The sequence below is a fragment of the Xyrauchen texanus genome, chromosome 22, assembly GCF_025860055.1.
Source record: "Xyrauchen texanus isolate HMW12.3.18 chromosome 22, RBS_HiC_50CHRs, whole genome shotgun sequence".
Taxonomy (NCBI): domain Eukaryota; kingdom Metazoa; phylum Chordata; class Actinopteri; order Cypriniformes; family Catostomidae; genus Xyrauchen; species Xyrauchen texanus.
The window spans coordinates 15,568,162-15,588,874 of record NC_068297.1 but is presented as its reverse complement, the minus strand read 5'-3'; the positions used below and the strand labels follow the sequence as shown (position 1 = coordinate 15,588,874).

The following is a 20,713-nucleotide window of genomic DNA, read 5'->3' as shown; positions in this document are numbered from 1 at the left end:
TTCTACCCGGGCCTGCTCGCCATCATGAAGGTCCTTAATGATCACGAGCAGCGGGTCTGGGACTCCGAAAGCACGAAGAAAAACCCAGAGCCCAGCTCTACTGATGGTATCATAGGCCTTGACCAGCTCAGTAAAGCAGAGATGAATTCCCTACACCTCTGCTGTAGCAGACGGACAGAGAATATGGCATCTGTGCAAGACCGCCCTTTCCTGAAACCACATTGGGGCTCCGCAAGCCTCTCCTCAGCATGCCTGGCAAGGCGATGTTGAATAATCCTTGCCAGGACATTTCCCGGCACACTGAGGAGTGAGATGCCCCTATAGTTGTTACAATCCGTGCGGTCCCCCTTTTTATAGAGAGGGACCACCAGGGCATCCTTCCAATCATGCGGAACCCGCCCAGTGGTCCAGACTGTTGTTATGATGTCATGTAGGGCAGTCAGTGCACAAACGCCACCCTCCCTCAGTATTTTGCTTGTGAGCTCATCTCTGCCCGGTGCCTTTCCTGGTCTCAGGCATCTCTCATCATGAATCGTCATATAATGTCAAGTGGACTGAAGTCGTAAGGGAACGCATGTGCGCAACTGCGCATGCGTGCATTAATTAAATGTATTTTAATATAAGTTTTATATGGTTGTTTTTATTTAAATTATTAAAGGACATGTTGTGTAATTTTATCAAAGCGAATTTAATGCTTCTAACTGTTCTAGCTTGCGAGGTGTAATTAACACCTCGCAAAATCTTTTTTTTTTTTCAGTGTATATATCGTTTATGGCAAGATATGACATGAAATGGAAGAGCATCTTCTTGTAACCAGTTTTGTTATGATTTTCTGCGAATTTGTGGTTTTTATAAAAAAGCATGCTATATAAAGCAAACCACAAATATAGAGAGCAAGAGTCCTAAATTTGCATTATTGTGGCATTTGTAGTTTAAAGTTGGCAGTCCGGTGAAATTATAAAGCAGGCTTGTCAATCATATAATTCAGATGTCTCATTATTCCGGGTTTAATACAAGTTAAGATAAATCTATAGCATTTGTGCCATAATGTTTATTACCAAGAAAATCCATTTCGACGTATCCCTCCTTTGGAAGTAAATGGGGCCAATGTTTGGAGGGTTTAAAAGCAAAAATGCAAATCTTATAATTTTATAAAAACCCTTACATTAATTCTTCTGTTAAAACTATTCCTTGAGATGTAAATTTGTTTAAATATTCGTTTCTGCAGGATTAGGGTTACGGCGTTACATCGTCATGGCAATGAAGTTGTAAAATTGGATATATAAACATATATAAACATATCATATTTTTTTAGATGCTGTTTATGTTTATGCTGTCTATGGTGAAGGAAGCCGAAGACAAATTTCCACATTATGGATAATAAACTTACTATACTGAACTGGTTAGTAAGCAATTTTATCACACTTAAATAACGTTAACATGCATATTGTTTACGTCTTGTGGCTATATTTTTTAGGGAAAAAGTGAGTATTTTAACGTTTACGGATTGGCCCCATTCACGTCTATTGTAAGTACCTCACCTCAACCCAGATTTTTGCATAATTCCATTGCATTCTTTTTCCGGTGTCGTTTCGTCATACTCCGCGCAGACAGGGGGCGGCAGATCTCTTATTTGTGATCCGGTAGGGCGATAATAAAGGTCTGGGTCTTGCATGTAGTTGGACGCGGAGCTCCGGATGAGTGCTGAAACTGGTAGTGAGAACGAAGAGAGAAGAGAAGAGCTGTGTGATATGTCCTCGAGCAGGTTAAGTGTCCGTCATGATCACCCATAGCGGATAGGTGAAGGTAAGAATACTGTGCTGCATGTGCTGTCAGGTTGTTGTTGTCAATCCACTTACATGTAAGCTGTGCTGTACAGGGACAGGAGGATCTAGAAGCCTAATGTGACAACAGCAGTCATTCCAGTTTGTTCATGGGGGTAGATTAGTACCCCAAACTAGTCCTACCAGACAGGTTGCCCTGTCAAGGGAAATTCTTTTCCATTTAAAATTATTTTGAATTGAGCAAAAGGCTTTCATTTTAGTTTTTGGATGTCTTTATATAGGAACTGTATGGGACTGTGTCCCTCAGTGACAGTGTTTGGTCTGAGGCACAGAGAGCACAAAGGGAGTGGATTGGGTTTCCTCATCAGTTTACAACCCCTCAAATAGACTCAAACATATCAACGTTTACACAGTGTGCATGTGTATATGTGTGTGTTTGCCCGAGGAAAACAAGTCTCTTGTGTTTTAGCTATTTGTGAAAATCTTAAAAAGAATTTACAGCAGTTTGCAATTACTTAACTGATTGGCTGGAAGATTTTCTTACTGTTTTTATGAATTCAAATATCTTCTATATAGTGTACTATTAGGTCTGGTTAAAATTAGGAGCCCCAGCCAAAACTTTGTTTTGCAACACTGAACATGTAGACATCATAGACTCGTAGGCGCTCACTCATAGAAGCAGTCATTTAGGTCACTCTGTGACCTATTTAAGTTTGTCCTCCAGTCAAATGACTAAAAGTGTCAGATAAATGACCATTTCTGACCCGTGAAATGCTGTCTTAACATTCTTAGGAAGTTTTTTGGGTGACGACTGACGAACAGTTTCTTAATTTACTAAAAATAAGCCTATATTTTCTTCTCTCAAGACTGAATTCAGTAAGTCATGCCAAGAAGATAAGTAATATAAGTAAGTATAATTTGGGAGGGCAAAGCCCACTCCCCTAGATCCCACTCTGGGAGGCAGTCAAATGTCTACAACAGTGTGACATCACAATGTGGAGGACGTTTGGCATTTGTTGAAAGCTTGGTTTCAACAAATGCTCTTTTTGCGGTGAGAAGGAAATTTTGAGTTCTGAATATATTTGTATAATTCAAAGACCTCTTATATGTTAAGAGATCGAGGAAAATTGTATTCGCCATGTCATGACCCCTTTAAGATTCTACAATTGTTGACACAGATTGTGCAAAAAACTTATCTTGAGTTCTAGAATTAACGTTCAGCTGCCACATGATTGTAGAGCTTTGTTTAAACTGAGTGTAGATCTACTAGTAGTGTAAAATAGTGCAGGAACTGAGCACTGTGAGCTCCTACCTGCTTATTATGTGACTTCATATTACTGTGTCATGTTCACTTTGCAGCGAGACAGAACTGCTTTCACTTTTACAATGATGACAGAAACAGTTGCAGTCAAGGAATCATGAACCTAATACCAGAAACTACTGAAACGTGAATTTGCATATGACCAGTATTATTGATTTTCCCCATTGCACAACCACTCAACTCTGACCCAGGGTAATAAGTCTGCAAATAAACTGTTAAATATTAGTAGCTTTTGTCAATTGAATCATCTCGTATGGTAAGTGAATAATGAATGGGCTGCTTCATGATTTAGTAGTGCTGAATACTCTTCCCTATCGACTGATTTTAGTTTTTTTGTGACTGATTTTTTTTAGTGCATAAAAATCTTTTTAGACCAAAATACCAAGTCAGTGCACTGTAAGGTTGCAATGGTATGAGATTTTCATGGTATGATAACATCTCAGAAAATATCACGGTATTACACAATTACTATTATCAGTGAAAACAGAAGGGTTATTTATTTATTTATTTATTTATTTTTGAGCAAACACTTTATTATAATTGAAACTTGAAACAGTTTATTTTATTGAAGTATGTGTAAAAAAAAAAAAGTCTCCCTTTTGAAAATAAAATAAATAGAAAAAATAAGAAAACTAACAGAATTAAAATAAACAGAATTATAAACATGATACAAAATATCATGTAACTATAACATGTTATGTAACTAAAGCATGTTAGTTTACATGTTAAATGAACTACTAAATGAAAAATAACATCAGCTGTGTGAGCTTTTAAAGTAATGTCCTATGATTATTAACAGTTAACATATACTGTAGGTGCACGACAGCATAGCCAGACTGCTCCTGTCTGTAGCTTTAACCCTGTGCTTTAACCCTGTGCTTTAACCCTGTGCTTTAACCCTGTGCTTTAACTCTGTGCTTTAACTCTGTGCTTTAACTCTGTGCTTTAACTCTGTGCTTTAACTCTGTGCTTCTCAACTGGTTTTGCTTCAGGACAGATTTTACATTGGACATCAAGTGTCGACCTGCCATAGATTAAACATAACCTGCATTTAATGTATCCTGGGTTGCATTTCCTTTTATGCTGCGTAGTTTTGTTCATGGTTTTCCAGTACAAGGATATGCATCAAGTGACATTATTTTTGTTGTTGATGTCAAAATCTACAGGAAGTTTTCTCTCCCCCCTTTTAAAAATTGAAGAACATATTTACTTATTTGAGCCCATTATCATCCCGTTTGTTACCTAATATTAAATATTTATACACATATTACACAGGAGGAAAGGCTCCTTGTTATCGTGGTTATGTCAGTGTAGCTAGTCTTGAATAATAGTAATAATAAATTAATGTATTTATGAAAAATAAATACTAGCTGAAACACATCTTGAAACTTTAACTACAACTACCACTGTAGATATAAAATGAGGTGTAATAGATTCTACCTTTAGATTATTTCATATGAAACTATAACATTTTGTCAAAATATAACAGTTACTTTTACTCATGTAAAATCCTGAAATACATTTGTAAAGGTGATGTGTGTAATTATTAATATTTGTAACTATTTTGGTAAAGGGGCCACATCGGGCTGTAAGTAGTGCATGAGGGGGCCACATTGTAAGCCTTTTGAGATACAATGTTCTGCATTGATTTGGTTTTTGTATCTTTTAATACCAGAAATAGTTGTGTACTCAATTTTCCGAAGTGTATCTGTGACTAATGGGACTATTCAGCAATTGCTTGAAGTATTGTATTGCTCTACAAAGATAGATACTTTTCTATCAGGCATTAAAAAAACTGAATAAAGGCTGAGACTTATACATTTATTTTACCATCTCTACTTCCCTGTTAATTTATTATTCAGTTTTAATAATAATAAAAAAAACTTTTAATGTTTGTCGCAAAGCGGGCGAGTGTACTTTGCACAAATAAAAAATTAATTTTCATATTCGTCTCTGGCTTGCTTTTGCTCGCATGTCAATGATTACCCCTCCATGTGTCAATGATGCCAAGATCTACTTTTATATTTAATTTAATCACTGAAGGTTTACCTGCAATATTAGTAGCACCAAACATCACAAGCAGCCTCAAGAATGGACACAGAGTAGCTGTATAACACTTTTCCTTGAGCAGAATATTGCACTACAAGTTTGATCAAAGGAGAAAGCGAGACATACATGGTTGCCAGATTGCACAAAATAAGTATAATATTAGGCGGAATATTTCCAATTTGCGCAAGTATAAATCTCAAACTGGGGGTGTTTCGTCTCTTATCTGGCAACCCAATGCAAGTTAACTGAAATATCCAATTAAAAATAAAAACACTTTTTCGATAAATGAGCCGCGGGCCGTATGTTGCCCATGTCTGGTTTAGCTGTTTGCGAGATTATCATTAAATCTGCGTCGGCAGTCCTAAATAGTCTATCACTTGGGCGGCCGTCGAAATATCTTCAATGGGAGAACCATGGGATTGTTCTTTCCCTGCTGTCCACGACCCAGTCCGAATAAACCAGTTGAGAAACACTGCTTTAACTCACACACACACACACACACACACACACACACACACACACACACACACACACACGTCAGACCCCCTCGCCTCGTTTCTCTCAGACATTTTCTCCGCTGCGTGCGCGTGTGTCGCAAGTTGACGAGTCTGACAGGCAGACAAGGAATAAAGAAGATGCGCACGCGCATGTGGGATTCTCCATCCGGTTGCATTTTTTTTCTCAATACCGTAGATAAGCAAATGTACATGGTATGATAACTGTCAATTTTCAAACCGTGGTATACTGCTGCAACACTAATGCACTGTTACAAATACTGTAAATAATACATATGTCATTCATTTCATTGGTCAATTGCAACAAAACTGAAGTGGTAGTTCAATAAAAAACAAAACAGACAATTTATGTAATCATTCACTCACCCCAGTGCTGTTCCAAATCCATATGACTTTCTTCTAAGGAACACAAAAGGAGTTGTTAGGCATATTATTGAGGACTGACAGCCCCAGTCACAATAATTTTCATCTTCAATTTATAATGACAATTACATTTTTGGGTGAACTATCCCTTTAAGGTCTTCTTTAAGGGTTTTTGTTTTGCATGTTGTTCAGCGGTAGAGTTGTGTTCACAATACCAAACATAGAGTGATAATATAGTTAAATTGATGCTACAGCTATCAAATGAAAGGCATATTTATCAAAATACCAGAAAAAGGGCTTTTGGTGAATGTGGCTGTTGTATTCACTGTTTAGAACATATGATTGGGACATATGTGCACAAAATGTACTATGAATGCTGAATTATAAAGGCCTATAGCTTGTGGAATTATTCACCCAAAAATTAATATTCTCATCTTTTACTCACCCTTAGGCCGTCTCAGATGTATATGACTTTCTTCTGCAGAAAACAAACAAATATTTTTGAAGAATATCTCAGCTCTGTAGGTCCATACAATGCATGTGAATGTGACCAGAACTTTCTAGCTCCAAAAAGCACATAAAGTCAGCATAAAAGTAATCCATACTCCAGTGGCTAAATCCATATCTTCAGAAGCTATACAATAGGTGTGGGTGAGAAACATTTCAATATTTAAGTCCTTTTTAATATAAAACTCTACTTTAACTTTCACTTCCACATTCCTCTTCTTTTGTTTGTTGGCGATTCACAATCTTTATGCATATTGCCACCTACTGGTCGGGGCTGTTAAAAGATGGAGATTTATAGTAAAAAAAGGTGATTTCTCACCCACACCTATTTTATTGCTTCTGAAGACATGAATTTAACCACTGGAGTCTTATGGGTTACTTTTATGCTCCCTTTATACTTGTTGGAGCTTCATTGTTCTGACCACCTTTCACTTGCATTTTATGGACTTGCATTTTAGAAGAGATGTTCTTCTAAAAATCTTCATTTGTGTTCAGCAGAAGAAAGAAAGTCATTTGGGATGGCATTAGGCTGAGCAGATGATGAGAGAATTTTTATTTCTGAATATATTTATTTCTTTTAAACTATGGTGTTTTATGTAGTGCTGAATTAAAGTATAGTGAAAGTAAAGTTTTGTTCTTGTTCTGTAATGGTAAGACAATGCAATTCTCAAAAAAAAAAAATCTTCCTTTTACAGTGTTCTAAAACTGTTTGTGTTATCTTTTCTAGGTGTCTGTGCATGTGGCCCCCAGGTGGCACAAGAGGACTATGGAGCCCAATGTCGTCCATTTGTACTCTTCCACGCCGCCTCCAATGGACGAGGCAGCAGAGGATGAGTTCAGTGAGTTTGGCAGTTTCGGCGACAGAGGCATGATGTCCAGTTGCAGCTTCTCAGAGCTTGACACACCCATAACGTTCAACCAATCAAATGTACTGGAGGACTCTCCACCTGACCTGTACATCACATCCGTGCAGAATCTCACTCTGTCTGGAAAGAACAGATCCGCCAATGTGAAAAAAATATTAGAGGAAGCATACCAGCCTTGTGTGGTATCAAACCTAGAAACATTAGAAGGTGAGACAGAGGTGCACAGTTGCACTGAGAATATAAAGAAGGAAACATTGGAGATTCTCACAAATGGTGTAACATCCTCTGACCCACAGAAGGAGCTCTCTGAAATCCACAGCTGCACAGGCCAGAATTTAGATGGCACAGGTGACCGAAACAACCTCAGTAATGGCCATTCAGAGCAAAAGAAAGTTCAGCGCACCTTCTTAAAAAGCACAGAGAGCAGAATAAACTCTGGACTGGATGATGGGTTAGACGGAACACAGAAAATTAACCAAACAGACAACCTGCAAGACTGTAACAGTAACTCATCTCCTAAAGAAAAATCTGAACTTGTAGAGATGGGAGTGGAAATGGAGTTAAGTGATGACTCCCAGTCATTTAGTCCATGTAAAGATGTACAGGAGGCTGAAGATAAGCAGGAACATAAGGAGAACAAGGGACCAGAAGATAAGGGACTTCCAGGTGCTGCTGGCTCCTCAAGTGAGGACTTTGTTATTTGTAGTGTCACGGGTGATTCCAAGGCAGCGACAGCCCCCTCATTTGATGTGGATATAACCTCTGACACACAACTGAACAGAGACACAAGGGAAATTCATGAATCCTCAGACATGGAGGTAAATGAGGACATTAAGGCCTTTAATGATACACCAACAGACAGAGGTGCAGCCGAAGAGGACTTTGGGGATTTCAGAGATGTAACTCAGGGTTTTGCAGACTTCAGCCGGACTGAACCACTAATCCAGGAAGGATTCGCTGATTTTGTCACGGCAATGTCATGCTGCTCCTCCGATGATGAATTTGGTGACATGGACACCCTGAAAGACTTCAAGGAGCAAGATGAGCCAGCTGAGGAAGAGGAGAAGTTTGCTGACAGTACAGGAGGTTTTTGTTCAGAGTTGCCGCCTAGCGATAGTTTTGCTGACTTTAGCTCTGTTCTGTTTGGTGGTGTGGTGGTGGAAGAGGAAGAGAACTGGGCTTCGTTTGGACAACATGAAGGCATAGAAGAGAGTCAGGATTCATGGTCAGCATTTGGGGAGGAACAGACTACTTTTGTGGGTACAGAGGTACAAGATTATATGACTTCAACAGTGCTCTCTAGTGAAAACCCCCAGAGAAACAGAATGGACAAAGACACTGTGAGTTGTTTTAGATGTTAATCCACTTGTTTTTCATTATGGGTTACTTAAGTTAAAATTGGAAACTACACAGTATTTGTATATATATATATATATATATATATATACATACACACACACACACACACCCACACACACCCACACACACACAGTGCATCTAGAAAGTATTCACAGCACTTCACTTTTTCCACAGTTCGTTATGTTACAGCCTTATTAAATTGGATTAAATTAATTATTTTCCTGAAAATTCTACAAACAATACCCCATAATGACAATGTGAAAGAAGCGCTGTGAATACTTTCCGGATGCACTGTGTATATACACTCACCTAAAGGATTATTAGGAACACCTGTTCAATTTCTCATTAATGCAATTATCTAATCAACCAATCACATGGCAGTTGCTTCAATGCATTTAGGGGTGTGGTCCTGGTCAAGACAATCTCCTGAACTCCAAACTGAATGTCAGAATGGGAAAGAAAGCTGATTTAAGCAAATTTGAGCGTGGCATGGTTGTTGGTGCCAGACGGGCCGGTCTGAGTATTTCACAATCTGCTCAGTTACTGGGATTTTCACGCACAACCATTTCTAGGGTTTACAAAGAATGGTGTGAAAAGGGGAAAAACATCCAGTATGCGGCAGTCCTGTGGGCGAAAATGCCTTGTTGATGCTAGAGGTCAGAGGAGAATGGGCCGACTGATTCAAGCTGATAGAAGAGCAACTTTGCCTGAAATAACCACTCGTTACAACCGAGGTATGCAGCAAAGCATTTGTGAAGCCACAACACACACAACCTTGAGGTGGATGGGCTACAACAGCAGAAGACCCCACCGGGTACCACTCATCTCCACTACAAATAGGAAAAAGAGGCTACAATTTGCAAGAGCTCACCAAAATTGGACAGTTGAAGACTGGAAAAATGTTGCCTGGTCTGATGAGTCTCGATTTCTGTTGAGACATTCAGATGGTAGAGTCAGAATTTGGCTGAAAACAGAATGAGAACATGGATCCGTCATGCCTTGTTACCACTGTGCAGGCTGGTGGTGGTGGTGTAATGGTGTGGGGGATGTTTTCTTGGCACACTTTAGGCCCCTTAGTGCCAATTGGGCATCGTTTAAATGCCACGGGCTACCTGAGCATTGTTTCTGACCATGTCCATCCCTTTATGGCCACCATGTACCCATCCTCTGATGGCTACTTCCAGCAGGATAATGCACCATGTCACAAAGCTCGAATCATTTCAAATTGGTTTCTTGAACATGACAATGAGTTCGCTGTACTAAAATGGCCCCCACAGTCACCAGATCTCAAACCAGTAGAGCATCTTGGGATGTGGTGGAACGGGAGCTTCGTGCCCTGGATGTGCATCCCACAAATCTCCATCAACTGCAAGATGCTATCCTATCAATATGGGCCAACATTTCTAAAGAATGCTTTCAGTACCTTGTTGAATCAATTCCTCGTAGAATTAAGGCAGATCTGAAGGCGAAAGGGGGTCAAACACAGTATTAGTATGGTGTTCTTAATAATCCTTTAGGTGAGTGTGTATATATGTATATATATATATATATATATATATATATATATATATATATATATATATATATATATATATATATATATATATACTGTATACATAATTTTTTACAATATCAAGACTTTAGGTTAAAATGTATTTTTACATTTACAGTACATTCATGTATGAGTTTATTTTCTAGGTGCTGTGACTGGTCACCATTTTCTTTTTCATTTCAATCACATTTTGACTTCATTGATTCATATTAAATTAAAACATTTGAGGTGTTTCAAGAATTTATACAAGTACAAATATTCCATGTAGTCTCAGTTAATATTGTCATAAAAACTGCATGCATAATAATAGAAGTATTAGCAAAATGCTGATTAAAATAGTTTCAGATGGAGTTTAGCTTGTCACAGTGCAGAACACATCAACGTCCCAAAATTATATAGTGTCAAGAACTCAAATACTGTAGTTAATGGTGTCCCTTTTAATTCTAAGAAATGTGATGAAACCGGACATCCCGTATGCCTCATAACCTCTTTGTTTGTTTGTGTGTGTTAATCAAAGTGTGTTGTTAAAGGAATATTCCGTGTTCAATACAAGTTAAGCTCAATTGACGGCATATGTGTTGATTACAACAAAAACTTCTCGTCCCTCCTTTTCTTTAAAAAACAATAATATGCGATGTAGTGAGGCACTTACAGTGGAAGTGAATGGGGCAAATCCGTAAACATTAAAATACTTGTGGTTTCAAAGGTGTAGCTGTAAGACGTAAATGATATGAATGTTAACACGATTCTAGAGTGATAAAAATCGCTTGCTAACCTTTTCTGTGTATTGTGTGAAGAGTTATTCCCAATTTTACAACTTCGTTGCCATGCCGATGTAATGCAGAACACTCTAAAACGACTTTAAAAGCAACAATTTAAACTTTACAGCTCAAATATTGCTTTAACAATGAAGTTTTAACAAGAATTAATGTTAGTGCTTTAATAAAATTATTAGATTCACATTTCTGCCTTTTCAAACCCTTCAAAAATGGGACCCCTTCACTTACATTGTAAGTTCCTCACTGTAACCCAGATTTATTTATTTTTTCAATTGAGGGATAAGGACTAATTTGGTTGTATTTTTGACAACACAATAGAGAATTTTTTTCTTGCATATCTTGATTAATCCCTGTTAAAACTACATACTTATCATTTGAGGTAGTACATTTCACTGCGTGTGTATATGAGCGTAGAAAGCATACTGAAGATGGCCTGTAATTTCATAGTGCATTTGCAGAAACAAGAGGAACAGGCAATAGAGAACAGGGTATAAACATATAAAATCGAAACAGAGATAAATATGTTTCTGAGTAGCGTTTCAGTACCCTCTTCCACCAGGGATGAGTCAAAATGTTTTTTGTTTTAATCAACACATATGCCATCAATTGAGCTTAACAGAAAGAATGAGACTGAGAAAAGAGAGAGAAATGGAGAGAGGGATGAGAGTGAGGTTTGACAGAAATTAGTCGTGAACTGCAGTTCTAAATGACTTATTTTTTTCTCAATGTGGGTTGCAAAGAAGATGATAATATGGGTTCAAAAGGAAACAGAAAAAAACAATAAATGTCTGCTTGTGTTGCCCGTTTCTCTTAGACTGAGTTCAGCTGTACATTTCAGCATCTCTTCAGATCCACTTTCCCTTCAGATGTCAGTCCTGAGGTTAGTGGGGTCACAGTGGTGTTGACCCTCGAGGAAGCCCTGCAGGCTCAGGATCCTCCGGAGCTAAGGGACCCGAGCAGCTCTTTTGCCCTGGGGTAAGAGCTGTGGAGTGGACAGTGGATGAGACAAAGATGATAAATGAATCAGTGGAGATACTACTTTTATTTTCACTTCATCTATGTTTGTTCTCAGAGTTGAGTGTGTCACTGAGTGAAGTCTTTTTAGGACTCTGCCTCTAGACAGACACAGACTGACTGATGCATGAAATGCAGGAGTTTATTTAGCAGTGCGCACCACTTAAAACATCACATGCAGAGCAAGGCTTGGATTTAAGATTGTTTCTGCATGTGCTGCTGTAAATATGTGGCACCAGATTAATGACAACAGGTGACCATTTGGAAAGGATCTAAAGATCGTGTGCTCTTATATGATTAGATTGACTTTTATATAATCAAAAACTCTTCTGGATAAAAGATTTGACATTTTATAAGACTTTAAGATAAATTCCCCCTCCCAACCAGAGCCAAAGACTGATCTGCTCTCTGCTGATATTGCCAGTAAGAGCACCATTGAAGGTGTTTCCGTATTTTCTGCATTTCAGTTATGCTTTTGAGTTTCAGAGAAAAGTCTGAGGGGTCTTTTCTGTTCCTACAGGAATGCATTAGCCATATGGCGCCACCTTCAGGATATTCACGGCACACACGGCCTCAAGTTCAAATGGGCAGGTTCCCATAGCAACAGACTCCTGCTGGATTGCCTAGGAATCAGGAACATTGTGAGTTCCTGTAAAGTAAATTACTGATACAGTACATAGCAGGGTCAGAAATTAACTTTCACATTAAAGGGCAGTATTAGATGTTTTACCTTTATGAGGACATATTTTTATATAACCACTTAAAACAAACTAAATCTAAATTCTAAGTCTAAAACTAAATCTGTTTATGTCAAATTTAAATTGATTAATTAAAAATAAAATTCAAAAGATAGAGAATTTATTACCTCTTATCCTAAGAATTAAATCAACATTAGGCTAATTCATATTTTATTCCATAATATATAGGCTATAACTAAGACTGTAATAGAATATTAAAAACTGTATCAGATGTTATTAGGGAATTTTTGTGCCCCCACTTTTTGGATGGGGAATTTTTGTTGTATCTGGTGGTAAGCCATCGAGTGTGCGTGGCGTGCGTGTGTAAATATATACACTGCCCGATTCCAGCCTTGCTGAAGCACCCGCAGAGCATCACCGATTCTCCACCTTGTCATCTAATGGTTAGAAGGAGACCTGGAGACAGTGTCTTGCACCCACTGTGAAATTTGGTGGAGGATCAGTGATGATCTGGGGGTGCTTCACCAAGGCTGGAATCGGGCAGATTCGTCTTTGAGAAGGACCCATGAATCAAGCCACATACAAGGTTATCCTGGAAGAAAACTTGCTTCCTTTGTCTCTGACGATGTTCCCCTCTGAGGATTGGCTTTTTCAGCATGACCGTGCTCCAGGCCACACAAACAGGTCAATCGAGGTGTGAATGGAGGACCACCGGTTTAAGACCCTGTCATGGCCAGCTCAATCTCCAGATCAGAACCCCATTGAAAACCTCTGGAATGTGATCAAGAGGAAGATGGATGCCACAAGCCATCAAACAAAACCGAGCTGCTTGAATTTTTGTGCCAGGAGTGGCATAATGTTACCCAACAGCAATGTGAAATACTTGTAGAGAGCCTGCATGAAAGCTGTGATTGAAAATCAGGGTTATCCCACCAAATATTGATTTCTGAACTCTTCCAAAGTAAATACATTAGTATTGTGTTGTATAAAAATTTATATGGACTTGTTTTCTTTGCATTTTTCGAGGTCTGCAAAGACTGAATTTCTTTACCAGTTTTCATTTTCTGCAAATATATGCTCTAAATGACAATATTTGTATTTGGAATTTGGGAGAAATGTTGTCAGTACTTTATAGAATAAAACCAAAAAAAATATTTTACTCAAACACGCAGCTATAATTAGTAAATACAGAGCAACTTTTTTTGAGATCTGTATATATTTATTTATTTATATATAATTATTATAATATTTTCTTTTCATGTCTTTTCATCAGTTGTTCACTGGTGAGAAGAAGCAGCCAGTTATCGTGCCTATGTTTGCTGCTGGGCTGGTGAGTGAAATCCTGGAGCCCAACATCATGCAGTATTTTGTGCTGATTTTAACCCTCTCACACTTTTTCTGTCTCTCTTCCTCTCAGGGAATGCTTGAGCCCACGAAAGAGTCCTCAAAATCTCCAGCCTCTCCTGCACTTTCTCCTTCTACTCCTGTGGAGAGTGGAAATATACTACACACTCAGGTGAGGACAGCACATATACATCTGGGTATATAGTTTGACCTTAAAATATGGAACCTACACCTGGAGTTAATATTGGAAAGTGCCATGTGCATTGTTTATCATTCTTTATATTTTCTCTGTTTCTTGGCCATTCAGTAAACTTGTTTAAAAGATTTCTAAACTGGTTGTGTGTTGATGCTTCATGTATTGCAGGTGGCACCCTCTTTGGCTGTTAGTATTGACGGTATGTCTGTTCGCCGTGCCTCCTTCTCTATAGCTCAAGATAAAACCAATTGCCACTCACGGCAGAAATCGTACTCCTGATACTTCTCATCACCCTGCCCTTTATCACCATCACTCCTATCTTCTCTCTGTCTTTCTAACTTTCTGTTCCATTCACAATTCACAGATATTGCAAATGGTTTTTGTTTTGATTTAAACACTGAACTACAATTACCAGGACAATTTGAGTAATAGCTATCCAAATCTTGTTGACAGATGCTTTTGAACCACAAGACAGGAGACAATTGAAGCGATTTGGGAAATTTATATTTCTCTTCTCTCTCGCTCTCTCTCTCTTTCCTCCCAAGCCCCTTTTCCACCAACAGGGTTCAAGTACTGGAGCTGGTGCCCAATCTGGAACTGTTCTGTGCATATTCATATGTATATCTGCTCTGCATCAGCCCATAAATCCTTCTGATTTTGACCCGATAATGTCAGAAGCAGGGGGGCAAGATAATGTCCTTACTATGTAAAACCTTCACAACAACATTTTAGTCTGGCAAAACTGATGCAAAAAACTAAACTAGATCAAGTAAAATGATATCATCCCCATTATAATCAGCAAATATCTACACTGAAACGCTCATTGCTGCAATGTGACATGCGTTCAGATGGACATTTGGTGTGTTTCATTGTACAGCAGCTCTGGCCACTTTATTTTTCCGTGCCATCTTAAAATTATTTTATCTACAAAATTACTCTGTATATGTAAACTGGTTGCTATAAATAGTATTTGTGCTTAACTGTAGCATCAAGAGCAACTTGTAATAGCTTAAAGACACAATAAATCAAATCAAATTTTATGGCTCCAGCACAAGAACCAGCACCATTTTGGTGGAAAAGGGTACTGAAACACTACTCAGAAACATATTTGTCTTTGTTTTGATTTTATATGTTTATACCCTGTTCTCTATTGCCTGTTCCTCTTGTTTTTGCATATGCACTATGAAATTACAGGCCATCTTCAGTATGCTTTCTACGCTCATATACACACGCAGCGGCTGAAATGTACTACCTCAAATGATAAGTATATAGTTTTAACAGGGATTAATCACCTTGTCAAGATATGCAAGACTCTCTGCCCATTATTACATATTTTCTCTATTGTGTTGTCAAAAATACCACCAGATTAGTCCTTACGCTCCAGCTATTGTCTCAGGTTTGATTGAAAAATGTATTGCTAATCTTTTTTGGAATAGCTGACCTTACTGCTGGTGCTAATTTAAAGCCATTGTACAGCTTGCCTTGGCTTGTTTGAAGGGTGAACACCAACAATTATTTTAAAGATTTACATAAACATGCTACAACACACGCTGAGATACTATTTTGCACATGTGAAGTTTGAGTTTGGTGGAAATTTCGGTTCAACAGTCCATGTAAATGTAAGACACCATGTTTCCTTGTCTTTATGTTCATATTCTGTTTTTCCATCTGATAAAAACAAATGATTGTCTCCTTCCTGTCTCAGACCTCAGTCAGATCTTCGTCAATGCACTTTTAACAACCTTTTGCAAACTGTGATCTACTGCTTTTGCTTGATCTTTACCAAATTGTTGACATTAAAGACTTTTGTTGTTGTGTCACACCACATTGAATTTCTTTTGATAAATATACATCATAAATCTGTCAATAAAATTATGTACTGGGGCCTGGGTAGCTCAGCAAGTAAAGACGCTGACTACCACACCTGGGCGTGCTGAGTGACTCCAGTCAGACTTCCTAAGCAACTAATTGGCTAAGGTGGGTAGAGTCACGTTGGGTTGAGTTGTGCATGGATGCCGTGGAGAATAGCGTAAAGCCTCCACATGCACTAGGTCTCCACAGTAACGTGCTCAACAAGCCACGTGATACATGGAGTGACGATCTGAGACGCGGAGGCAACTGAGATTTGTCCTCCGCAACCCGGATTCAGGCGAGTCACTACGCCACCTAGAGAGCATTGGGAATTGGGTGTGCCAAATTGGGGTGAAAATCCCCCCCAAAAATGTCTAATAAAATGATGTACTTCAATATGTCTATAGCTCTTCACATTCACTTCACTATAGCTCTTCTCTCTTTGCCTAATATGTTGCTACAGGTCAGTGTTGCCAGACACTGACCTGGTAAGCAGGTAAGCAACCTTATCTGACGTAACTTGCCTAAATAATAAGGACTAGCAAACCCCAATACATTCTGGAAAATAAGCTGTTTATAATAAGCGGACATGTTGACACTGACATGTTTTGTACTGATCTGCTATTAGTTTCTTCATATCTGTAGAATCTGTATCTTCCTTTAAATCTTTTACATATACTGCTATTACATTTGTATATATTACTGTTAATATATCATGGGTTTTAAATGCTTCAAGCACTAACACACTAATTCGCACTGTTACACTATCATTGCTATAACTCTCATGTGAAGCGCAAGATGGTGGATTCCCAGAGCTAAATTTGGACTATTTTGGGCCTGTGGATGATTGTAACACAAATATTGAAAATGACACTCCACTACCAGGTTTGAACAGAACAGAATCGGTTCTGTTTTCAAGTAGCTGGCTTGCTGTGAAATCTTCTTTCCTTACTTTTTCATTCTGTTTGTGATTTAAAAACCGATGTCTTTAAAGGGAAGCTGTCATCTTAGATTTTCTTCTTAGTATGGCGCTCTGTCCCTCATTTCTCCTCTCTGGATTGGCTCTGTGAGTATCTCTGTTTTTCTTCCTTTCTTCTGTCGATAGTGATTTGCTTCTCTTTGTCTGGGAAATGATATTTAGGTCAGACAACACAGTCTTGCATGTTCTTTAAACACAAGTTTTCTACTGTGCTTCTGAGATCCTGTTTCCATGGTATATTTGCAGTCTTTACTGTAACTATGATGCAATTAAAGTATGATGAGGTTGAAGCAAAATATTATTCATATTGTAATAAACAAAATAATAATAAAATTTGTCTCATTAATATTGCTGTTTTGACTGAAAATGGAAGGATTTTTTTGTGTCTGTTTGCATGTATGTGTTTCTATTTTTTGGGGTTTTTGTTTGTGTGTGTGTGTGTTTGTCCGTGTGTAGTACATTTGTTTCAAAGTTTTTTGTGTTTATGCAGGTGTTGATCCAGAGTTGTATGAACTGACTACAGCTAAAATAGAGACCAACAACACTGGTCGAAGCAGTGCAGATGCATTTACAAAACTAATGGAATCGATGGAGAAAACCAGATCAACAGCCAGGTTAGAAATATGCATGCATGAATACATACACTTCATGTCTTGACACGTGTCTTATGTTAGTGTGTTGGTCACTCACTAGCCAGGGTCTACTTTACCGTTGTGCAAGTGTCATTTTGTCCACTACATGGAGTGTTTCCATGATTTTCTTGTGTCTTGTGATTTTTGAGATTTGAGAGTAAAAAATCTTTCAATCTTGTTTTAATCTACAATTATCTGAGATCTGTCTGACATTTGTAGCCAGGGACTGAATATATAGCTGTTCAGAAATGTGCTTTCCAGGAAATTACCCTGGTTACATTTCTGAGGTATTTGCAGGAATTTATAGATTCATAGATATTTTCTGAGCACCAGATTGGTTTAGTGTCATTTAAGGAATATTCCGGGTTCAGTACAAGTTAAGATCAGTCTACAGCATTTGTGGCATGATGTTGATTATCACAAAAGTTGATTTTGATTAATGTCACTCCTTTTCTTTACTCTTACAGTTGAAGTGAATGGGGCCAATGCATAAATGTTACCATATTCATGTTTCAAAAGTATAGCCACAAGACTTAAAAAAAAAATAAATAAAATAAAATGTTTACATGATTTTAGTGTGATGAAATCATTTACTAACCTTTTCTGTGTAAAGATGATTTAAACAACTTCACAACTCAAATAATGCACAATTTTTAACAGAAGATTTCATGTTAGTGCTGTGTTAAATTAAAAGCTTCACATTTCTGCCTTTAAACTCTCCAAACATTGGCCTCATTGGCTTTTTTTTTCATCAATGTATTTTCATGGGTATTTTAGGATATTGCTAATAAAAAATGCTGAGATGCACAAACACCAAGATGCGAAAAAAACACAAAAAAAACCACAATGTGCATCAAAAAAGTATACACTCACTTGAGGTGGATACATTTTTTATCCGAGAAGAAGAATTGTACAAGTATGATGGAAACATGTTTACAGAATAAACTCTCATTTAATTTATTTGGAATACAAGTTGTGCATCAAAAAAATAATGATGTGACTGAATAACTCTTTCATAACTGGACTAACAAGCGGCGCAAGTTTAATTAGGCCGTTATTACCCTGCTGTTAATACTGCTTTTGTGAAAAGCTGCTCATTTTTATTTTTGTGTGTTTCACAGGAAGCCAGATGGAAAAGATGAAAAGTTAAGTGAAGAAGCTGCAAAGGTTATCTCTCTTCTCCCTGATCTGTCCTTCATGAAGGGCAGGGTCCTAATGTTCCCCTCCATCCTAACTCCAGCAGCCAATCGCACATAACCAAACACGACCACCAGCCAATCAGCCTTCAATACTGCGGTTCTATCAGTCATTATGACATCATAATTTATTCTGTGTACTAGCAGCAGCTCTAGCTTCTCTTCATGGCTTCCTCCAAACAATCAAATTTCATATAAAAAGTAATCTTTAAAAGCTGCCTTTTATATACTTTTATAAAGTATTATTTAAAAGAAATTATAAACTATAACAGTCCTGGCTGATGTGTTGATTTTGTAAACAGTTTGAATTGCCCTGCTATGTGTGAAAAAAATAAAACGCACCTTCCACCTTCTCTAGTACATGCAGTATTTAGAACAGCATATTCACTTCTTTTATCCGAACATAACTTTTTTATTTGTGAGTTAAATGTTTATGGATTTTTGTGAAAAGTAAAATACCAGAATTGCACATGTTACTACTTGAAACCAGACAGCCTGTAGATGAATACTGACCCTTGCTTTCTACAGTACAGTATACATTGTGTTTGAATTTGTGATTTTTTTTATTTATCAGTGTTTTTAAATGTCATTCCATTCAAAGATGTATATATTTTAAATTAGAATAAACTGGAAAGACACGCCTTTACTCTCTTAAAGATTTCTCTCATTGGTTTAACTATTTGTTTAGACTGTTGTACACCTAATTCTATATAATACATGAATATCATATAACAATAATTTTCTTTCACTGCCAGTAGTTTTATTTATTTATTTGGTTTTCGCACAACTGACGAGCACACTGAAAAAATATTAGACTGTCTTTTAATTTTGTTACTGTTAATTAGGGAAAGTGCGTCTTTCTGCAAGTCTGCATTTTGTATGGTTTGCATTTGATTCTGTTGTGGTTGTTTGAGCTGTTTTTATGTCATGTCACTGTATTATTTTTAAGGAGGATCTTTGCACAATATATAGATTAAATGGGTATTATATGAAGATGACAATAATGCTATCGGCCCATACTTTTAATGAAAAGATGGGCATGGTTTGTACTGTTCCTGTGGCAAAGAGACTATAATGAGATTTTCCTGTGTGATCATATCTTTTTCTTCCTTTGTAAAATGTATTTTAAAATTGATCAAGAATAAAAAGTGACGAACGTTGTTATTCTTTCTGTTTTGAATGCCAGAATCAGAATCCTAATGAGCTTTATTGCCTAGTGTTCTCTCGTACACAAGGAATTTTTTTTTGGTGATAGAAGAAACAAGTGCACACAGAACATTACAGTGAGACCCAGAATGTAAAACATGTTAAGAGTATAAATAGACACAAATAATAGGACATTTAACAGAAGGGTATATGTACATGTGCAAGTGGTATTGTAAGTGCAAGTTAGGGGTATGTACAGTTATTAAATTAAATATGTGAATTTACATATGTAGATGAGATGTGTATTTACATTATTGCACTATGGGTGAGTCAGATCTTCTCTAAAGGGGTGTTCACAGGGGCAGCAACAAAGTGACCAGAAGTCTTTGATTTTCAATGAGACTTCCAGTTTCTGGTGACATGAGTTACCGTGACCATTGGCGATGCCACAGAATTAAGCAAGGCGATGTGGCGAATAAAGTGATCCACCACAAGTTGGTTACAGCGGTTGAGTAATAATATCTAAAAACTCGAAAAATGTATGTTGTAACGTTTTCAGATA

The 20,713-nt window shown here is 37.6% G+C and overlaps 1 protein-coding gene across 3 annotated transcripts; it reads left to right on the top strand.

The window, feature by feature from the left end:
- The first annotated feature begins 1,657 nt into the window (after positions 1 to 1,657).
- Positions 1,658 to 20,157, top strand: LOC127662866 (aftiphilin-like). Of its 3 annotated transcripts, none has more exons than XM_052154251.1 (9): positions 1,658 to 1,806; positions 7,267 to 8,745; positions 11,934 to 12,070; positions 12,630 to 12,750; positions 14,081 to 14,137; positions 14,225 to 14,323; positions 14,516 to 14,546; positions 17,668 to 17,791; positions 18,931 to 20,157. In XM_052154251.1, the coding sequence occupies exons 2-9, from the start codon at positions 7,306 to 7,308 to the stop codon at positions 19,064 to 19,066; spliced, it is 2,145 nt and encodes a 714-aa protein (XP_052010211.1). In that variant the 5' UTR covers positions 1,658 to 1,806; positions 7,267 to 7,305; the 3' UTR covers positions 19,067 to 20,157. The 3 variants fall into 3 exon arrangements, 2 of the variants coding, with proteins under 2 accessions (XP_052010211.1, XP_052010210.1); XM_052154250.1 differs by having other exon boundaries at positions 11,910 to 12,070; XR_007972929.1 differs by lacking the exon at positions 18,931 to 20,157 and having other exon boundaries at positions 11,910 to 12,070; positions 14,516 to 17,264; positions 17,668 to 17,734.
- The last annotated feature ends 556 nt before the right edge of the window (positions 20,158 to 20,713 follow it).